This window comes from Anticarsia gemmatalis, chromosome 11 (genome assembly GCF_050436995.1).
Source record: "Anticarsia gemmatalis isolate Benzon Research Colony breed Stoneville strain chromosome 11, ilAntGemm2 primary, whole genome shotgun sequence".
Classification (NCBI taxonomy): Eukaryota; Metazoa; Arthropoda; class Insecta; order Lepidoptera; family Erebidae; genus Anticarsia; species Anticarsia gemmatalis.
Window position 1 is genome coordinate 6279215 of NC_134755.1, and position 18548 is coordinate 6297762.

The following is an 18548-nucleotide window of genomic DNA, read 5'->3' on the forward strand; positions in this document are numbered from 1 at the left end:
CGGCTACGGGAATTAACGCGCAGCACCTAATTCGTAGTTGCTTTGTGTTTATACCGACCACGGCCAGTGAACACCGAAGTGCCGAAATGTCAAGCAAGCCACGATAAAATGGTAGTTTCGCGTTAATTATCATGTGTTATTAGAGTTATGCAAAACAAAAAGTTATCATTAACGCCATTGAACTGAAGAATACGATGTAAAACATAAAATATTCCTAGAATATTGGCAGCGAATATTTTTTCAAATATAAAAATGAACAAGGCACCTTGATAGATGCCAAGTTTATGAATAATTCAGTGAGTAAAATTCGTGTAAGAAATTATAATACATTTCATCAGAAAGCTTGTCACTAAGTGGATATTGTGAGTAGATTGTGACATTATAGAATATTGATTTGTATTTCTGTGAAAATAATAAGGTCTTTCGGATTTTCAAATAAAAATACGAAGGCAAGTTATTGTGAGTCCGACTGTCATTTCCGAAGATGTTTGACAGTCGTTACCAGTTGTCAGAAGCTTGAAAATATGGCAACCAGTCTTACTGGGGTATCGTGTTAACCCATGTAACAGGGTTGTGGATTCAACTGCATCCAGTGAGACTGGAAGCCGACTCCAACATACTTGGAAAACTGGCTTGAATTTTAAAGGACCACTCAACATTAACTTCAAATATTTTGAACTATAGATAGAACAGGTTTATTCAGTCGTAGTTTCAATATTAATATTAATACCAGCTCTAGTACCAAAGAGTGAAAAACAAAAAAACATTGCTTAAAAATATTTTGTGCTTCATATTGTAGAGCACAAAACATTTTTCCAAAGTGCAATGTATCGAAAAGATAAAAACGGTGAGTAAAATTAAAATTATTTCATCGCACGGCCGAGTAATGGATTTCCGGATCAACGGTGGTAATATGACCCTTGTAAATTAAATGGGAATGGTTCTGATTCACTGTAGTAGCCATCTTTAGTACCCCCCTTTATGCTCCTTATAATACGCTCCCAAGTTGGTGTTTACGCGCTCACTCGCTCCCAGTACTTAAGATTTTCTATCTCGTCGCCTTCAAAACTCTTCAGCGTTGTGACTTCTAGTGTAAAACTTTATGTTATGTTCTTAAATTATATACGGCGAGGTATTAATGAGTTTATTTTTAGTAATTCATGTAAAATTATACTACTGGAAAATTTGGAGCGTTTGGAAATTGAAAGTATCTTCCTATTTTTAGTTTCATTAAAGATCCTTCAAGGCTCTTTAATAGTTCATCAATAAACGTAACTTAAACCGACCTTAACTTATATAGGAGTTCGACTCGGGTACGTTCCATGAGAGCTGGCGAGAGATTAAGAAAGATTACGAGTTTTTAAAGTGATCAAAATAATTTATGCTCCAACTGTTATCATGTAACTTCGACAAAATGAAACAAAATAAAGAAATATCTGAAATCGATCATGTGTAAAGTATTTAATTATAAACAGCGTAATAAATATTCTTACAATTAATATATTTTGTTGATAACATCTCGATTCTAACTATGTACTTTGCTCTATGGGTGGCACTCGTAAAATGCAATAATATGAGTTGCTAGAGCACGTTGTCGCACACACTTATGTGCCGATAAACTAAAATTCTGAGTTACTGTACAAAGCAAACAACGCAATACTTAGGTCACTATTTATATTTTGAGCCTTGACGAATCTGATTGTTTTAGACCCCATTTGGTGTTTTCATCGTAAAGTTTGACCTTTTTGACTACTACATTCCTAAGAAAGTTTTGAAATCTGCGCTGAAAATATTTTCAATATCGTCGATCGAAAATTGTAAGTGTGCGGAAAAATGGCATTCGGATGTTAACATTTTCGTGCAAATATTTTTTACGAATTTCGACGTGACCTAAAGAATCAGTCGTGTCTATGTCGACTTATTTATTATTTTGGCGATAAAGTCCGATCCTTTGAAAATTTAAAACGCAAATAAATAGAGTTCTATCATGATTATTTTTCCCTCACCAATGAAATTCCTAAAGGTCGTCCAAGGTCACCGGTTGTGTCCGTAAAAATTGATGCTGTGCGAAAATTAATTATGCATTTTCGTTTCTTGATGCATCAAAAGAATAACGAAATCCTAAACATTATTTCCACTCTTAGATATAAAATATTAGGAAACAACATTTCCCATTAGAAGATTTTTTCTAAATTAACCAATTTTTTTTACAACAATTAGATAAGGTCCTCGCGCCGATTAGCGCAAATAAATGCTTGAAAAATCTATCATTTTGCTTCAAAATACATGTATCAAATCGTGATAGAACACGGATCTAGGATCTATGCGCATGAGCCAAAAAATAAACACCAGCCGACTTTATGGGTGCTTTAAGATGAACCAAATCCAGAAAAAGTTATTCGCGCTCGAAGCATTTCGAAACAAACGGTCCCTTAATTTTTTATAAAAACTTTATCACTGCACAAAGTGCCTTCAGAAAAATTTAGAATGGTTCATTTTTATTGATTTACAACCAAAAATTTGCCTAAGGTTTGGTTTGATATATGGAAAAATCGCAAAATCCTACAGGTCGAGTTCTACAAGAACAATGTCAGCCTTAACGCATCTTGTTAAACAACCGGCTAATATGTGGACGAAAAAATAGAATGAATGAGTTTCTCTCCATACCGTTACAGTTTGACATCAAATGACTTTATTTTAATCAAAAACGTCAACAATAAATACCGTAAACATTAAATTTTCATCGGCTCAAGTAACAGGTTATGCTATTAAACACCCTGTTTTTGAGGGAAATCGGGAAAGAAAAAAAAATATTAAAAAAATATTTCGATCGCATAAAAATCTATCTAGATCATGCATAAGAATACCCGAGAACACGATAAAGTAGTTTTCACTCACATATTTACCGTTTTTCATAGTTAGGCTCAAAATATAAGTAGTGGCCCACGTATTAATACCAAATTGAGTCATCTCAACTATTCCGTATATTAACCTCACTTCCATCAAGCATAAAGTTATGTGGAGTGCTTACCACGTATCGCGCGTAAAGTTTAATCATTAACTTACTCATTTTACTCAACGGATTATTACGACCTGCACTCGAGTATTAAGCAACTAATAAATAAACGAATATGCACTCAGCTGTTAAAGTAAAAACAATAAAACCTTTGTTTTATACGTGTTTAAAAGTACTCAAATGAAACCCACCTAATTTAACCAAATTACTTTGGAACACAAATGAAATAAACGGTGCTCAATAACAATTCAAAATTAAATACGCCAACGATTTCGAGGCTGCGGTTTCCATAGTAAATACGAGTGCGCCATATATGAAAAATAGTAATGTTTAACCTACTTCCCACAGTAACAAGTGCTACACTATTTTCCGAATCACCGTCGGCACAGAGAGGCGATAATGGAACAAAACGGCAGTGTTTATAGTAGATGCCAGGCTTTTGTGACGACGCGCCGCGCCGCGCCAGAGTGCGGCCTGACTGTGTCAAATGAAAATTAATAACGCCCCGATACCGGGACATTCGTCACTCGCGTCTCCGGCCACACATCATTCTTTATCCACTGAATATAATTTACAGAATTTAAATAAGTATTTTTTGTAGGTTCCATAATAAAATTTAAAGTTCCAATTAATTTTGAAACAGTAATTTCGGTGGTCAATAATGATAAGAAATGAAATGTAATATTAAACATTTAACGCTATTTTTATGCTGACATTACAACACTTTTGCATTTTGTAGAACACTGTTACGTAGCATTGTAGCTATGTTATAATCTTCGTGTAATTATAATGCCAGCGAGCACCCAGCAACTTGGTATTTAAGTAACGTTAAGCTCCTTATAATCTGCGTGCAGAGCACATTCTCTACATTTACGATGTCATTTAATTCCTCTTTATTTGTATGTAGTTATAGTATTATTCTCATATTCCTGGCATACTTTATTAACTCCATTCATAAAATATTTTATTCACAAAAAAATATTTATAACATTTATCATGCTAAGATGTTAGAAGCGCAGACGGTGCAAATATTTGAATAAAACGTAATTAACTGCGAATAAAAAAGTTGTGTACATACACTTTTATATCATTGAGTTGACCGACATAGAATGACTCCAAAGACATTTAACAGTAATAAGTAAAGGCTTTTATCTAAGTCAAATGAAAATTAATATCTGGAGGGCAGTAGCCGCTCGCGCTCGACGTCCACCGCTCGACGCGACGAACTTTGCCGACCAACGACCCCTTTATCTTGATATCTACCCGCGCACTGGATCAAATTATATCTTCAGCAATAAATCACCCACATATTATATTAAGTGAAATACCATTCACAAGATTAAACATAATTACGAAATCATTGGTTCCCAATACAAATTTACTTAATAAGTTGGTCGTCAATATGAATAAAATTAATAATTATATCAAATAGCATATTTCATTGGTCGAGCCCTCCGTATTCGATTACGTGTTCCAATTATTCAGTATTTCACGCTCATCGACGTCTATAATTACATTCTGATAGAATTGCGTTAAATTCACCGCGCGTACGATCACTAATTTCCATACAATTAATCCAATGATTAGCTGTAATCCGATGTGGGTTTTACGCATATCGTTCGCATTGCACACAAACATCATTATTTATATTGTACGTGTTTATTTAATCCATTGTGGAGTTTTCATTAGGAACTATAATTAAACATTTCACGGGGCACGGGGCAGGGATGAAGTGAAAGCCTTAAACAATTAAAAGAAAAGGTTATATAAAGCGTTTTCAATTAAACTTGGAATCCGGTAGGGCAGCGCTGAGTGCGGGTTCCTTACGTCTAGCGCGCCGGCACGTGAGGGAATCTGGGGCGGTATTGCTTCTAAACTGCAGCTCCGCGCGCGCCGCCCGCCGCCGCCACTGTAGACACTCGTTAAAGTGCAACAATTTGCTACATCACGTCAAGTGCGGTCTAGTTTTAACTCACGTACCGAACAGACACGTACAGAAAGAAACGAAAACCACACATGTAGCTACGTGGAATTGTGACTTTACAATATCGTTAGTCCGCTCTATTGTGAGAGCCAACCATTTCACGTATATTTGTGAAAGGTAATTTAGAAGGATACAGGCAAACCTTACTTTATAATCATATAGAATTAAGTTCATTAAGAGCATAAATAAATTACGTACTGTCAAGTGTAACATAAACTTTAAAATTATCTCACACTTCGAAAAAAATCTATGCGGTTAAAAATATTTTTTTGCCGATACTTTCTTTTTTAATACGACAAACATAGCTTTTTCTCCAACAAAAATAAGCAATAAACTCATCTTTATTTGGTCAGAAACGACAAAATTGCGGGTCGGTCTACCTAGAACCTACGATACTGTATATCTGTTAGTAAATATATTATAATTGTACATAGGACCATTTAGCTATTATGTACGACCTCATGGAAACTACTAAAATACATTATTACGTCTTTCAAGCCGAAAATAAGATGAAATTTATTCTACAGCAGTATTACGTGACAGTTTCGGTGAATGAATGGGTATTTAGACTGGGCGTTTTCCGAAAACATTTTAGTATATTCATATTAGTGTGGGGCAGGAAGGGAAAATTAATGTTTTCAAAGAGGCAGCGATGGTCGGACAGGATATTAAGCTTTTCATCAGGCTTGCCATTAGTGGCGTGTTCAGTTCACTCCTCGCTACTGACCAATAGTTCGTTGTAAACTCACCTCGACTTATTTGCAAACTGTATGCAAAAAGCTTTGAACGCGCTCGTAATTGTAACTAATGAGTTAAATATATTACCCTCAACTAACTTTCACTGTAAATTGCTACAAGGTAATAGGTATAATGTTGGGCAATGGCTCGAGATTTCGTTGGTACCTACACTACCTACATTATAGCAATTAAATATTCAGAATGGCTATTAAGTGTCCGTCTACACATACATATTTATAAGCGATACTGCGACGTCGTTAATGTTTAATTAGTGTAGTACAAGTAATCAACCGAAGCAATTTCAGGAACCGAGCTTACCTGCGACTATGGTGAGAAGTGCAAACGTCGAAACCAAAGGTAAGCCGCCGGTTTCCATGGAAACGGTTCTTGAGCGTCGCGATGATTCCGCCGTCATGTCGTCAAAGGACATTTGATATCAATAAGCTCTTTAGTCGTGTTTCACATGCCGTTATTGTCATAACAACCTCCCTTCCGAGGTTTATAATGTCTCAACATTTCAATCTCATATATAATATTTGTCTTAAGAGCATAATATATTTTTCTTAAGTGTAGTATGTTCTAAAAATGATTTATTGTCTCGTTAAATTAAATTACAATATTATTATAGTCTCATATCAGCTCTGTAGATCTGAAACAAAAGAAATATGTCGTTACTTTCCTTATTGTTTAGGCTAGAGCAGTGTGAAGAGTGGCGTCAAAGACAACAGGATAGTAGAAAAGCAGGATAATAGACGGTTATTTTTTAATATGACATGCCAGGGCAATACTACTTAAGCGAACTACTCATTAAAACCATCTCTCTTCTTTCTGTGTCAACAGTTAAGCTGGGCTCGACCGGGACTTGGAAAGTACTTAGTAAACTTGTAAAACGTATCTATTATATAACCAACTTGACCGTGAAAAAGTTGGGAAGTAAACTAACTTGAAGTGGCGTTTCCTTAAAGGTAACAGCCACGCCAACAGTCGAGCCAAGACTTTACGGTCAAAAGATTCGTATTAAATAAAGCCTGATTTATTTTTTCATAGTGACGTGTCTAGATTTTTTATTTAATAACATTTTTGCAGATTGTAAGTAAAATATAGTACGTGTTTATGTAGCAGCGTAAATTTTATGAAACTGGGGCAGAAACTGGTACGAAATGGATTATAAAACTGTGGCTGTACAAGACGAACTCTCTTTTATAAAGTACGCTCTACGTCATCTTAACATTACGAGTTTGATGTTTTAATATCATTCTTTCTTTGATAAATTATACAAAGTTTCGAAGACCAAGCCTTAACGTTGTTATACGTTATTTATTGATAGAAAATAGTACCGTACCGGTTTTTTTATATTTATAAGTACCTTTATCGTTATCTGGTATCCACATAATATTATTAGCCTCCAGGTACAGTTCAATATTTAGTATAAATTAGTTGAAAGTTACTAAAACTCAAAATAAATTCTGTTTATTGCGTTTATATATCACTGATGTGTAAAATGAAATAAAATACCAAACGCTCGTAAATATCGTCCAGTTTTCTATTCACTTGAGTTTTGCACAGAATAACATAGGCCGCGGTCAAAAACAACCATCCGTACAGCCTGCGCCTGAACTGTTAAAAATATTGAAATATTGTTTCACAAACGTTTTATAAATGCAACTTGTGTTTTTGAGTCCACAGTTTTAGAGCTACGTAAATAGCGAACGGTATTGGCAGCGGAAATAGACTTTACCGAAATCTCTTTCGCCCGAGGAACGAAAGCGTAATATTTTTTGGTTCATATCTGCAAGAAACACCAACGCAGGTGCAGCATTGCAGTAACCCGTGCATGTGTACGTGTGTACATACAGTGCACGGTGTTCGGCTCACATGTACGTAGAAACACATGGTAGTTTTTTATTAGAGCAGTTTCCGCGGCACAGCGTGCGCAAACTGAGATAAAACAGGAATGATTGCCGCTCTGTCGCGATATTGTTTCAAGTGTTTTGTTCCATTCTGCTGGCTCTTCAGTGCTTTTTATTCATCCACACCCGAACGCCGAACTGTCGCATAAAACAATCCGACCGACAAAGCGCTTCTTTGCTGAAATACAGCAAAGAAGCGCTTTTACTGGTATGTGCTTCAAATTCTTCAAAAATCTTAGTTACCGTTATATTATGGCCGTCTAAAATCAGATGCGTTTATTATTTTAATATTAACTAGCTGACTCGCGCAACTTCGCTTGCGTCACATATAAGAGAGAATAGGTCAAAATTTTCCCTGTTTTTGCAACATTTTTTATTGGTACTCTGCTCCTATTGGTCGTAGCGTGATGATATATAGCCTTATAGCCTTCCTCGATAAATGGGCTATCTAACACTGAAAGAATTTTTCAAATCGGACCAGTAGTTCCTGAGATTAGCGCGTTCAAACAAACAAACAAACAAACAAACAAACAAACAATCAAACAAACAAACTCTTCAGCTTTATAATATTAATAATAAGTAATAAGTAATAAGTAATAAGTATAGATTACTGATAAAATAGAACATTTACTCTGACGTAAGACTGAATGGTTTAGGTACAAAGCTACTCAACGATAAATTCGCATACATAACTCCACATACATGATTCCATTTTCCAAGCAATTTCGATTTCATTCCGTGTCTGAAATACTTAAAGCTTTCTGAGATTTCAAAGTAAGGTAAAGTAGACATTAAGTGAGGATAAGTATCGTTCGTGGGCAGGAATATAATAGTTCACTCCGGGGACTGCTCGGCTCCATCAATTGAAACATGCTCTCCCGTTCCGGCGACGGCGACGGCGTCTTTGCCGTACGAACGAGCGTCGCGACAATAAACAATACAAACAACCCTGGCCTGCGTTTGACACCAGCCCGTTCGGAGTGGATTAGAGCGCTCTACAGGGAGTTCGGCAGCATTTAGGGAACGTAATAGCCTTCCGCCGTGACCTGTTTTAGTTGCGACAAATAGAGATTTACGGGATTGCCACCGAGGGATTTTCAAAGGAGACTGTTCTCCGTAATAAAATTGAATGGTGTTTACTTTGCGGTTGGTTTATTCTCATTCGAATTTCAACTTTGACGCCGTTTTAAAAACGATCAACATTCAATATCGGTGGGGTTTCATAACGTCAGAATCATCCGACTGTCAATCGATTTTAGCCTTCTCCCATTCGACAGACTGTCCGACAAAGTTTCAAACAATTTAATCCCGCTTGAAATATGCACGAAAAAATTTGTCTGAGCTAAAAGTGGGCGAGGGAAAACCTTCTCGCAGTCGTTCCTAAAATACATTATAATTTTTGGCGGATAAGGAAAAAATCACAATATCGTATCCCGAAAATCATAATGTAGGCTGGCCAGCGATATCGTGAAACATAATTAGGTACCTACGCCCGGAATTCGATAAACTTAATCGTATCGAAGCCCATATTAGGAGCGAGTCGCCTCTAACCCTTGATATTACAGAGGCAAACCCCATTTACGGCATTCCGTTGCTTAATAATTTTACATCCGTCCACAAAGACGCCGTGTTGTGTTATCTCACGAGTGGCACGCCACCGATACGAGTTCCAACCAGCCCCTTACTCCTACTCCTATTGTCATGTTTACATTGTCTATGCTCATTCTCGAATTCCGATTAACGCAAAGCTAAAATCGCTTTCATATTAATATACTGTTTCTCGTTCAAGCACAAGTTACGTAGATAACGTACACAATTAGGTAATGTCGCTTGCGCTTTGACTACGGAATGAACTAAGCTTTCCTGTTTTTATTTAAGTTTGCTGAAACTTTAAAGTTTCTTTATGAATTCAAGTTTCGAAAAGTTTTCCTCTGCTTGCTACGGACACTAAGAAAAACTGGGATTATGGGTGAAAACAAAGAACACGATAAAAACTACTTAGTGTAACTTTAAAACTGTGTTGAGCAACCTTGGAAATTTTATTTAAAAACTATTTTATATTTTAATTAATTTTACTTACACTACTATGATAGCTGCATTTCTTTTGAATATTTTTCTTTTAAAATTTTGAGGTTAACTCATCGATCTAAATAAATTACTTTCAGTCGTTATCGCTCAGCTATATCTTCAGTTATACAGCATTATTTGAATAGAATCAAAACTGTAAAATAGTACTGTAGCCGTGGTACAATCACGACTTTTGGCAGAAGCATGTGGACATAAATGTAATAGTAGCTCCGCACCGGCACGAGAACCTTTCTTCACAATTAATTTCACGGGCCGTGTTCAACCTTTGCACTCCCCAGTTTCTTAATTCGCAATTAAAAAGTTAAATTGTCCGGTTAATTGCTGCCATTGTGGTGGACGACGTCTACTTATTATTCAGAATTGCTCTCTGAAAATTTGATGAAAAATTTGCCGAGAACCGGTTGCTAAATCACAATAAGTAATTAGCTTATCTGTCGGCGTCACGCGCGGGCACCCGGTCTCGCGGGCCAGGAGGGGGCGCGGGGTGGCGAGTTCACGTCTTACGTTAAGCTCTCAGTATTAATCTCGACTCTGCTTAATAAACGAAGTGAATAACTTGGATTAAATAAATCACAGTATCCGAATTCTTGGTTGACTTTGTAACCGATGTTTGACTTGAGCATGTTCGGTAGACGACTTACGACATATTGTGCGCAACTCTCCTTTGTTGACGAGTATGAGTATTAAAGCCCGTTACACTTCAACTAACTAATATTTCAGTAAAACTATATGAAATAAAAAAACATCGGCATAATTGCTATTGTCACTATATCACAGTGTTTCGCAATTATTTACGTATGCATATAAGTCTGCTATAACGTACTTAGTATCATATAAGCACAGGAGAGTATAGCAGAATATAAGTATAGGAGAGCGTTACTCGAATGGTACAGACCCACTATCCATTTAAGCCTATGAAGCCGCACGTGGCGTGGCGAACTCGTACGCGTAAAAACTGCACGCATAAAATATTCTAGGGATAACCTTTTTGCGAATATACTATATACGTATGAACCGTGGGCCACTGCAGTGCGTCAAGTGCATTCAGGTCCCAATATTGAAACTAGATAGTTTGATATAACTTTATATATGATGAAAATTTTGAACATTTTATTAATTTTGTTTGCAACTTTATCCATGCGATTTTTTATATAGTGCTTTGCCACAGTATCAGATGTCATTTAAATAACTTCAGCTGTTTAATTTATATGCTAGATTTTGCTTTATTTCATTTTGTAAATGACAAGCTAATTTTACATCTTGAGGAAAAGTTGGTAACCCATCGGATAGATAAAACGATAGCAAATGTATCGACTGTCAAAATTCCACCTGAGTTGGGTAAAAATGTTGACCCTAGGTTAACGTTGAATGCATTTTATATTTTTATCTGTCAATCTGTGAGTAGAGTAACGAATGGCCAGTATTATGTTCACGAATTACCCGATCAGTTTGTCATCGACATGACCACAACCACGGACCAAATTAATGACACACTTAGCTGCAAATTATTATTAACAGAGTTGATTGGTGAAAGCATATACATATGAACATGAATCGATACCAAATGCTGTATTTTTGCTTCAGATTCATACATCCAAGCACATACCTACTAAAGACGCTAAACAAATGACTTATTTCGAAACCAAAACATGGTATATTTTAACCATACTATAAATAATTTGGTAAGCCGTCAAGATTTATTGCATGAGCTGCTGCTACTGTTTATGTTCTTCATAAAAAAATATTAATTAACGGTTTCGAAAATATTAAACTAGTTTCATATATGACTATATGCCTCGCCGTATTCAAGCCGAACCATAACAAAAATATTAAAACAGTATTATGTAAATAACTATAGAGAAATATTTACAGTGAATATTTGTGTAAGTCCGTGGTCGTCTTTAAACGGTAACGAAAGCAAAGCAGAGTCAAGACCTCTTTGTCTTACTGCTAGATCAGAGTGGAAACTGTTTTGTTTCTTTTTCTCATTGCACTTTTTCCTTTCGCTAACAATTTTAGTTTCCTTTATTATACTTTTTACTTGCCATGTAATTTTCGAACTTTTTGTTTGTGCTTCTGTTTTAAGTGATTCTTCGGACAATGTCCTGAATGTTCAATTAGTAAATAATAACGCTTTCATCCTCTACTATACATTTGTAGAGACAATGCTCAGTAAAAAATAAGTGGTCTTTGTCCATTTTACAGATAGTTATAATCAACCAAATTATTCATACCGAAAAATATCACACTTTATTCAAAAGGACTAAAATATCTCGTATCTTGTCTTCTGAGTACGACCAAAGGTAACGTCAAAATTTAGATTTTCCTTGCTAAAAAGCACAAAAACAAGTTCTGAAACTTAAAGTAATTTCGGTGCCCCCGATACAACACGAAAGTTCTTCCACTCGTGAACAAATTCACTATTACTCACTAGTGCATACGTGGAGTTGAAAGTCTTACCCTACTTCTTGTGCCTACATTCTTTAGCGCACTGAAACAATGGGCCAAGTCCAAAGGACATTAAGCGAATATCCCGAATAAAACCAAACTACCGAACTGCAATTATGTTTCGTGTTACGTAGTGCGTATGCAATAAGCGGTTACACTGCTATACGATACTGATATTCATTCATTTATGCGTGGAAATAGTGGTTTTGGGCATCGTTTTAGGTTTTTATTAAACGGTTATCGTTTGAATTGGTGATAGTTTAACGTGTCGTGCATTAATAGCACTGAAACGAGGGCAATAATGCAACAAAAGTAAAGCAAAAAAGCCGTACTTATCACCAATCGTCGAACAAATTTACGAAGTATTATTACCAATCTTATATAAAGAAATCATGCTAATAATAGACTTAATTTTGCCCTCCTCTCGAGTTGGAAGTACAACAAAAAATTCAAGAGGGGTTAACAGGAAATTATAATGCAATCCCTCTCTCTTCGGAATCCCCTAACGTAAAATGCTTATTTTTAGCCATAAATCAAAATTTTTCGTGAATATATTTCACTTTACTGGCACTGAGAGGTTTTTTACTAAATTAAACGTTGAAATTAATCATTATAAGTAGTCGGGAAAACGTGTCCCTGGCTGTTACGATACACGCAGAAAATCAACATAACTCACAGGTAATACAATAACAATGTTCATAAAAAATATTTCATAAGCTTTTGCCAATGCTTTGTTTATCGTTGATGCACGATACTTACCTAATCATAATCCAGCGTGTTTGCTCTAGTAAGGTTATTACAATAAACAGCTCGCTATCTTAAGCCCTCAAAATAAAAATAAGTAAGTACATGATTTAAAATGCAATCATAATCCACAAATAAGAAGACAAAGTTAAAAAATAATTCACGATTAATTACATTCATTGTGGTCAAAAAAGTTCGCTCGTTACCGGCGATTCTCTTAAATTCAGGTTCAACTAAGTATTAAATCCCCTTTTGGAAGTTTTCAAAAGAAGTATTGATCTGTCAGGGACACGCTTAAAAGACGGTCCGTTTAGTTACCTTTGAGTCAATTCAAACTTTTTATTATTGACTTTCAAATAAGTGAATTGCAACTTTTCAAGATTTAACTAAATATCAAGAATGTTTAATTCAAAGTTTCTTTATAATTAAGTAGTGAATAAGTTAGATTTATTATACATTATCTTTTAAATATACCGCTGAGTTTTTGAATAACTTCAAAATCTTGAAAGCACTTAGTGTTTTATGTTAAAGAGTATCGTAAAACTTTGGATCTAATCTGTTCTAATTAATTGTTACACATTCTAGAATTTATTTTCTTGATAAAGTTTATTGTTACAATCACAAACGTTGTCCAACAAAGTCAAACAACTTATCCATGCACGTGTAAACTAGAACCTTCAGTAGACATTCATACGAGTAGGTATGTAGTAGGTATCAAGCAGGGTAAACATTTAAAAACAATAAGGCATTTAACACAAAAATACGGCAAATAAGCTGATTAGATTAGGGTAGTTTTCTTCGAAAAAGGTATTCGCTAAAAAGAGATTTGATGTCAAACCTGAATTAAATCATACTAGCATAAGTAATATAACAGCTATTATAACTAACTATATTATTTTACATAGTCTTAAACAGAATAGGTACCTACATATGCATTAAACTAAGCAATAAATTACGCAAACTTCGGCTTAAATTTTCTCTTTAGTTGTTGATAATTTACATAATACCTATCTCCTCGCATTTTAAATGCAAACTTATTATCTTTTGGTAGTCATGAAAGGATAATTTTTCAAGCAGTTTTAACATAAATTAAGAGCTTTTAAGACTAATATTCATTTATCTTCGCATTCGTAGAAACTATATCTTTCTCTTTTATTTGAGTAAAATACAGTTATATTTAGTTTTGGAGTTTACTACTAAAAAGACTCAGTATAAAAGGTTCATTACAATCCTATATGAGAAATTGATTAAGGTAACGTAGAACTTAGTGTTCTAAGTACCATCGCATTTCATAATTCATATGTCATAATTTATTTATTCATTATGAAACAATTAGCAAAGACTAACGTGGTAAACACGACAGTTAAAAAAAACTAATTCGTTCACTTGTCAAGTCGCTAATAAATTTATTACTTAAATAACACACATACCTGTAGCACAATTCTCTATTACTATCGACTACCGACAACCGACCTGTCATCGAGAAATTTTGTATAAAAATCTGATCAGCGCCTCTGACGGGTGTTGTAGGAAACATTTTGGCAGTACATTCTAAATGTCAAAATTCGATAGCTAGCCGGTTGTCGGTAGTCGATAGTGGTACAAAATCGAGGTACTGTAAACACACATACCTGTGCCTCGATTCTCTACTACTATCGACTACCGACAACCGAACTGTCATCGAGAAATTTTGTATGAAAATCTGATCAGCGCCTCTGGCGGGTGTCGTAGAAAACATTTTGGCAGTACATTCTAAATGTCAAAATTTCGATAGCTAGCCGGTTGTCGGTAGTCGATAGTGGTACAGAATCGAGGTACTGTGCCTCGGTTCTCTTCTACTATCGACTACCGACAACCGAACTGTCATCGAGAAATTATGTATGAAAATCTGATCAGCGCCTCTGACGGGTGTCGTAGGAAACATTTTGGCAGTACATTCTAAATGTCAAAATTCGATAGCTAGCCGGTTGTCGGTAGTCGATAGTGGTAGAGAATCGAGGTACTGTAAACCAAACCACTGTCTCTATACCGATGTGAATTTGAATTCGAATGTACGTAGTACGTAGTCATTACTAAAATTGATTTAGCCTAAACTCAGTTCCAATTAAATCATCACCTGGCGCCACTAAATATGTTTTCAGTTGCATCGGAATCGGAAACAGTAAAGGTATTACCAAAATTCCATTTATTGAAATGTTTGGCTCGTCAGTGGACCAAGTGCATCCCAAATATTGGACCGCCACTTGATCCGGGGCGTGTGATCCGGTATCTAGGTAAAACTATTGCTAACTGCACAACGATCGACAAACAAATCCAATGATTGCTATACAGACAATGCTATGTGTTTCGTAATAACAGAATATAGGAACCGGGTACAAATGACAGGATGTCAAGTTACTTTCAATTCAATTAATCTAAGGCGATAATCAAAAGCCGCCGTCCGAGGTTTATAGGCAAAAACGAATCGAACAATCTTCAAAAGAAAATTAATAAATTCTTGCGGCGGGTAAAGTAATACAAGTATTCTTTGATTGTTCTAAAAATGTTTAATCATTGTTCTTGCTTCAGTATCGCCAGACCTTTCAAAGTAAATGAAGTAAGCATATCTAAGGTTTTGTCTAGACTGTTGCCTACGTCATCGTGGTAAATCAAATTAAAGTGTTTGTCCCGTATCTCTTAAGTAGTATATAACTTGGGATTATCTGAATAAATACCGTGGAAATGATTATTGTACAGATAACATCTTCCGTTAATAGCCTCCTACAAAGCCAGGGTCTTATTGGACTAAAGGGTTGAGTATTCGTACCGAGTATCGATTACAGATCGAACCCGTTGTCTTTAAGGGTCTACCCTCGTTTCATTTATCTGTCAGTTCAATATTTCGATTAAACTTGATTAAGGCATCTTTGAATATTTAGACATACCTAACTACCCAAACGCTCTCAGCATATTTGATGAAACATATTTCATTATGTTTTCCTTTCGAAGGGATTTATTTTTTAACGATTTTATTGTTTGCTGATTTTTCGAGGTAGGTATAATCGAGTAGAAGAGGGAGTTTCAGTTTACAACGCCATAAAAAAATGCATGACGATGTAAAGGTACAGAAGCAAAATCTTATTTCCAGTAATGAGGAAAAGACGCTAATACAAAAGTAATCTCTGGCTACATCCAATTAAGATGCTTAACTTCTAAAGCACGCTCCCCTGATATTACATGGTTCATGTCGTAGCAACATTCACAAAATCCTTAACACAACTTAATCATACTAAGGCGAAATCTTATTCATTGTCAGATATACGTAATGTGAGTTATAAAAATAATGAGTGTAATCTCTGTGAACGACAAAGACTATTACTAAGTCTATGGAAGCTTGTAGGCAGTCGTATTTCGATTAAATCTTTTGTTTTTCGCGAAAGTTCACGAAATGCTTTAAGAATTCCACTATGTTATTTGTTTGTGCTCGACGGCACGACATCACGACGAGTGCTAGTGATTTCCTCGGAGACAGCGTCAATGAGATTTACCAAATTTTCCTCTCAAGTTATTTTTATTCTCTGTGCGGGATCGACGGTATTCCACATTTGAATATGCTTATTTCACAAAATATTTGCACTATTGTCTTCGTCTACCTTTATGAAACTATTTATGTTTATAAAGAATTTAAATATAAATATGAAACAGTCTTCATCCGCATAGTGAGGTAATTTTAAATCAATTTGAAATTAATTTGACGCCTGGGTATTTGAAATGAATTATCGAATTTTATTCACAAAACTAAACTAAGGAAATAATGAGTTAATTTAACTGCGGTTACCGTGGAATTTGTAGAATCTCGGAAAGGGATTCAAGTATGTACCGAACTGTTAGCTAGTCGGCAACTAAGACAAATTCTCGAGTCCTTGAATACAGCTGGAGTTTCGATTTTCACGGTTGATTAACCATCATGGATTCCCATCACGATTTTATTTTGTCTTCGTAGCGATGTGCGATAGAATATCTCAATATTATTTTCAATAAACGAGCTTGTTTACTCATATTTTGGCTTTCGATATTTCATATAAAAGCATTCGGTTCAAATCTGGTCGGTCCCAAGTTTCCAGCAATAACTATGAAGGCGACATCCTTTCCTTATACAGGTCCGCAGTATATAGGTTCTTATACGAGCAGAGTCTGTGTTATTGGGTTCGCGGCGGGTATCGGCCAGCTCTGCCTTTATTATCTGTTGACACTGTATTTGTTCTCCGACACGACCGACTAAATTATTGTTCTCTCGTTTGTCGAGAGTCGAGACCTTATTTTATTATATCCCTTTATATCTTCCGCAAAATTTTGAACAACTTCTCTTTCCACTGATCATATTTTAAATGTTCCACTTGTAACGTTTTCCTTTGAAACCGGAAATTCTTTATATTTATTATAGCTTGTAAAAGTAAATACGCCTGATATTTATTATCAAAGTTTGACATTCCTTTACTTCTTCTTAAAGAAAAAATGTTAACAATGTTTAGAATATCAGCCGAGGCTGGTGTTTAAATTCATAAGTTCAAAATCATGAAGAAAACAAAGATAAAGAATTCGGCTTTGGCAAATTATAATTATGTTTAGAGTCGGGCTCGTAAGGAAACACAGAGTATATTTTGCGACAGTTAGCTAATGCGCCGGCGGGGGAGAGGGCAGCCGTGCGCCGCCAGCGACAGGGGCTCTTATTGGGACATGTATTGGAAAATCTTTATGTTATTATTTACGCGGCGAGGAATTTCGCGGCGCTAATACCCGTCGCGTTGTACATTTTATTGAAGTTTTTATTAGAAAATACCAGTCATACTTGGTGTCGTTCCTGACGGAATTTGACTTATTAGAACGTATTTAGGTTGGCAGGTAGTGTTTGCTCCTCCAGACAGAAATTCCGGCAACCGGAAATCTCATTAAAATATCATGTTCGTGTCGTATTTAGATTTTAATATAATGAAATTGAGCCGTCCCAATATATTGATATTTTCCCATGAGATTTCTCGGAACATTATAATTTTCCTGTATGTTCTATGCGTAATGCGTCTTATGTTATGTTATGAGTGATCTGTAGAGGGGAAAAATATTTTTTCCGTGTACCTATTACTTTCAGTGAAAGTGAAATTGTAGTTTATTAAAGCCTACACTTGCGTAATCAACGGTTGTGGGGCGATACCGCAGCAGACGGAAATTGTGCAACGTTTTATCAAAATGCTTCCGACGCTCGACCGCGCTCGGCGATACCAATGTTTGCATCTGTGCACTTTGCCGCAACCGCTTGCTATTATAGCTATGCCCCGCTAACTCCCGACCTGGCTACATGAACCGAAAGGAAAGGGCATATTGAGCTCACCTCAGCCTTGCCAATACTAAGCCGCTCAATGTGCCGCGAAAGTGCAAAACTGACAATAGTCCGCAAAAGATATTATTGGCACTGTTTCAATACATTCTGATGAATCCAATATTTTATTATAATTCATTTCGAATTTTGGAATAAAAACTAGTCCAAAGTTTCAATATTTTCATAAACTACAGTTATCTGTCAATCAAATCTCAGTCCGTGATAATTTGAAATTGCAATATTAAAGGTCTAACTTTTGGAAATTAT

At 35.7% G+C, this 18548-nt stretch overlaps 1 protein-coding gene across 2 annotated transcripts in view; it reads right to left on the reverse strand.

Annotated features, from left to right (window-relative positions):
• LOC142976666 (lachesin-like) overlaps positions 1 to 18548 on the reverse strand; it is a 58040-nt gene that overhangs the window by 27489 nt on the left and 12003 nt on the right. For both annotated transcript variants that reach the window (XM_076120159.1, XM_076120160.1), the window contains exon 2: positions 6057 to 6387. In XM_076120159.1, the coding sequence (XP_075976274.1) occupies positions 6057 to 6168 (112 nt within the window). In that variant the 5' untranslated portion in view covers positions 6169 to 6387. The remainder of the gene's footprint in view (positions 1 to 6056; positions 6388 to 18548) is intronic.